The following is a 4874-nucleotide window of genomic DNA, read 5'->3' as shown; positions in this document are numbered from 1 at the left end:
GAGGAGACATCAGAGAGGTCCAGGGCTCCTAACCAGGTAACAAAGGCCAAAAGTGACATAAATAGAATTGGAAAAGTCCAGAGAGGGAGCTGGACTTGAGAGGATGAAGTGACTCTTGGGTGCGCTGAACGTGAGTGCCACTGGAATCTAAGTTAATCAGTTCTCAGGGCCTGCAGAGATTGTACAGGCACAGCTGGGGCAGGTATCTACTGCTACCTCCTCCTACGTGGTCAAACCTTCAATAGGTGCTTTCTGCTCCTTCTCTCGCCCTGTGACAAGTGCTGCCTGTGAAGGCCACTTGCACTTCAGGGCCCTGCACCTAAGAAGAACGGATCCCTTTTTGCATTTGGCCTACAGGCTCACTGACCACTCGCTGGCTGCTGCCATAGCTTAGATCTTTAACAATTCTGACAGGGATTTTAAACTAAAACCAGTTTCCACTCAGTTCATCCACTGAAGGACTGAGCCAGAAGAGAATGGTGGAAGGGAGAGCATGAGCTTTGGTCCAGACCCACTTACTAGCTTCATAGACTCCCCAGTGACTTAATCTCCCAGTCTCTCTCCTATGAATATGAGAACACTGACTTCTCTCATAGGGTTATGAGGATTCACAAAGTATTGCTGAAGTGCTAACACAGCACTGACACTGACTAAATGTTCAATAAGTGGTTTATTTATAGTTATATAAGACAAAGTAATTCAATGTTGGGAAGAATTGAGCCACAAAAATGTTACACAGTAAGCCATTTATTCGTCAAATACTTATTGAACACCTACATTGTGCCTCAAGCACTGTGGAGCATCAAAAAAATCACACATAGTTCCACTGTCAGGGAACTGACGTCTGGAAGTGAGACAGATTTTATAATTTCCACACCGGAGGACTTTACAACTAGAACAGGGATGCTTCTATCTGGAGTCTTTCGGATGTCGAGAGACAGGGATAAAACACCACAGGTTCCTCCCATATGAATTCTTAATAAATAAGAGCCCTGAAATCAGAAGCCCGGGAACCTGGGCTTTACTACAACTGATTGAGAAGCTGAGCATCCGTTCATGCCTCCCTCCCACTGTGACTCTGACATCAGCTTTCCTGTCACCACAGGAAGGGTGATAGGAAGGTTCTACGGAGAGGATGGGCGACCTACGTCAGAACTGAGCCAGGTAGAAGCCATGATCACCAAAGGCTTGGAAGCAAATAAACAAGAACTGAAAGTGAAGCAGAAGTTTCCCCCATGCAATGCTGAGTGGAGCTCAACCAGGGGCAGCCGGTTCTGGTGTTCCCAAAAGAGGTATGCAGGCTTTCTTTCTCCCTCTCCCCCAAATCCAACTTCTAGGTCATCCTGTCTATATATTTCAGTGAAACTATAAGGTGGTTGTTAACCCAGGGGAACTTTTTCAAAATACACGTACTCTGGGATAGTGATTCTCAACCCTGGCTACATATTAGAATCTTCTGGGCAATTTTTAAAAATATTTTTTTTATTTTTCAATTATAATTGACATACAATATTATATTCGTTTCAGGTGTACAACACAGTGATTAGACATTTATATAACTTACAAAGTGATCACCCTGATAAATCCAGTACCCATCTGACACCATACACAGTTATTACAATACCACTAACTATATTCCCCATGCTATACTCTAAATCCCCATGACTATTTTGTAACTACCAACTTGTACCTCTTAATTTCCTCCACCCCTTCACATATCACATATTTCCTCCACCCCTTCACAATCCCAGCATCCGGCAACAATCAAATGCTGTCTGTATCTATGAACTTGTTTCTGTTTTGATTGGTCGTTCTATTCTTTAGAGTCCACATATAAGTGAAATCATTTGACATTTGTCTTTCTCTGTCTGGCTTACTACACTCAGCATAATACCCTCTAGGTCCATCCGGGTTGTTGCAGATAGCAAGATTTCATTCTTTTTTTTATGGCTGAGTATATTCCATTGTACATATGAACCATTTCTTAATCCATTCATTCGCTGATGGATACCCAGGTTGCCTCCATATCTTGGCCGTTGTAAACAATGCTGCAATGAACATATGGATGCACATGTCCCTTCAAAGTAGTGTTTGGGGTTTCTTTTGATAAATCCCCAGAAGTGGGATTACTGAGTCCTTCTTTGTCCCTTGTTATAGCCTTTGTTTTAAAGTCATTTTGTTTGGTATAAGTATTCCTGCCCCAGCCTTTTGTTTTTGTTTCCATTTTCATGAAATATCTTCTCCCATCCCTTTACTTTCAGTCTGTGTGTGTCTTTTGATCTGAATTGAGCCTCTTGTAGGCAGCATATGTAAGGGTTTTGTTTTCTTATCCATTCAGCCACTCTATGTCCTTTTTTTTGTTTTTAATTTCGTTGGGGAACAGTGTATTTTTCCAGGACCCATCAGCTCCAAGTCAAGTAGTTGTTTCAATCTAGTTGTGGAGGGCACAACTCAGTGGCCCATGCTTGGATCGAACCAGCAACCTTGATGTTATGAGCACTGCGCTCTAACGAACTGAGCCAACCAGCCACCCCCGCCCTATCTATGTCTTTTGATTGGAGCATTTAATCCATTTAAAGTAACTGTTGATATATGTAGTTATTGCCATTGTATTCATATTTTTTATTTTTCTTTCTTTTAAAGAAGTCCCTTTAACATTTCTTGTAATACTGGTTTGGAGATGATGAGCTCCTTTAGCTTTTTCTTATCTGGGAAGCTCTTTATCCTTCAATTTTAAATGATATCCTTGCTGGGTAAAGCAATCTTAGTTGTAGGTCTTTGCTTTTCATCACTTTCAATATTTTGTGCTATAGTCCCTTCTGGCCTGCAAAGTGTCTGTTGAGAAATCAGTAGACAGTCTTATGGGAGCTTCCTTATAGGTAACTGCTTGTCTCTTGCTGCTTTTAGGATTGTCTTTAACCTTTGCCATTTTAATTATGATGTATCTTAGTGTGGGCCTGTTTGGATTCATCTTGTTTGGGATTCTCTGCACTTTCTGGGCTTGTATGTCTATTTCTTTTGCCAGGTTAGGGAAGTTTTCTGTCATTTCTTCAAATAGGTTTTCAATTCCTTGCTCTCTCTCTCTTCTCCTTCTGGTACCCCTATAATGTGAATGTTAGTTCGTATGCTTGATGTTGTCTCAGAGACCCCTTAAACTACCCTCATTTTGGGGGATTTTTTCTCTTTGCTGTTCTGATTGGGTGTTTCTGCAACCTTCTCTTCCAAAACGCTGATTCTATCCTCTGCTTCATCTAATCTACTGTTGATTTCCTCTGATGTATTCTTCANTGACCTCTCCCTGGAGCCCCACCTGGACACGGCTGACTTCCTGGGGAACATCAGTGTCACCTCACCATTGGAACAGGTCTAAACCGGAAGAGTTCCTTCTCTGCCCCTAATGCCTCTGAATGCCTCCTTCTGTGCTGACTGCGTGGGTTACCTTTTCTGAGAACCTGGGCATTTTTACAAACTCCTCTGCCCCTGCCACATCCAGCTGGCCAAGGCTTTTTCCATAACATTTAAAGTTCTTTTGGTTTCCAGTCCCCTGCCCCCTCCACGCCCACCATTGTTGGCCCTTGACATCCCAAACTACCGCACCCCATTCTGTGTTTTCACCTGGTCTGCCTCAGGTCATTCCTGAGGCCACAGCCATGTCTGCCATTGAAGGAAATGACCTCTGTCCATCTGTCCTTCAGAAGGCTTGGTTCTCCCTTTTTTCCATGAGGTTGCTGAACCAAGTTTGAAACATTACTGGTTTAAGAAGGAAAAGAAAACTCAACGTAAGAGTGAGAATGGAGTCCTGTGAGTGGGCAAAGGATGCCAGACCCAACATGTCATACTGGTGTTTGGGGAGCAAACTGATGTATTTGGTGAAATAACTGAACTAATCTTGTGTGAACAGTGTTAATGTGTGCGTGTGTGTGTTGGCGGGGGGGGGGGGGTCCATGGTTGGAAATGCTTCAAGATTTTAGTTGAAGTTGGGGTATATTTGAATATGTACTATGGATAAGCTGTTCTAGTCTTCATATGGACCAGGGATGAGTTGAATGTGGTTCCTGCCTTCTGTTAGCTCATGTTATGAGGAGGAGGGGGTTGCAGGATGGTGTATGTTAGGTTCTTTCAGGTCACCAGAAACCCTCAGGACACATCAGAAGATGAAGGTTGATTATATGGGTGCACACTGAAGTGAAGACAACCAGGAAGCCATCTTGGCAGCCACATGGCCAGGCCTCAAGGGAAAGTGAGACGTCCTTTGTTGTGTTCTGGATATAACACTGGCTGGGAGGCCCAGCCGATAGTGGGCCATAACATTTTCATAATGCAGCTTCTGCAACTCTTTCTCTGTTGCCTCTACTGCTACTGCCCTCTCCTTGGGCCTCATGTACAAACCCACCAAGAGGCTTGTCGCCATGGCTACAGACCCTCCATAGAAGAAATTCTTATGCCAGGCCAACTCGTAGACTGCAAGCCTGGGACTAGAGCCCTGATCCCTTCATTTATTCTAACAAGCATTTAAAATGAATGTTTTGTACTAAGTTGTTTTGAGTGCTGGGGCCTCACTGGTGGGGAGAGATATAAACAATCAGACAATTCCAGATAGGGCTATGAATACAATAAAACTAATGTGAAACATGTTTGGGGGGGGGCACTTTCAGAGCAGATGGTCCTGGGAGGCCTCTTAAAGGAGATGACAGTTAAGGTGAGACCTGGACGGTGAGAAGGAGCCGCCATGCTGAGATCTGGAAAGAGTATTTCAGGCTGAGGGAACAGTAGTGCTGAGGTGGGGAGCAGCTAAGCACAGTCAAGGAACAGAAAAGAAGCCAATGTGAGGAAGTCTAGAGTAAATGAGGGAGGGAATGGCTTGAGAAGAGGTT

The 4874-nt window shown here is 43.7% G+C and overlaps 1 protein-coding gene across 1 annotated transcript in view; it reads left to right on the top strand.

Annotated features, from left to right (window-relative positions):
- CYB5D2 (cytochrome b5 domain containing 2) overlaps positions 1-4874 on the top strand; it is a 21241-nt gene that overhangs the window by 7717 nt on the left and 8650 nt on the right. The window contains exon 3 of the mRNA XM_019659814.1: positions 1043-1292. Within this exon, the coding sequence (XP_019515359.1) occupies positions 1043-1292 (250 nt within the window). The remainder of the gene's footprint in view (positions 1-1042; positions 1293-4874) is intronic.

This window comes from Hipposideros armiger, unplaced genomic scaffold (genome assembly GCF_001890085.2).
Source record: "Hipposideros armiger isolate ML-2016 unplaced genomic scaffold, ASM189008v1 scaffold_304, whole genome shotgun sequence".
Lineage (NCBI taxonomy): Eukaryota > Metazoa > Chordata > Mammalia > Chiroptera > Hipposideridae > Hipposideros > Hipposideros armiger.
Note: the sequence above shows the minus strand (reverse complement) of the source record. Positions and strands in the feature narration are given on the sequence as shown.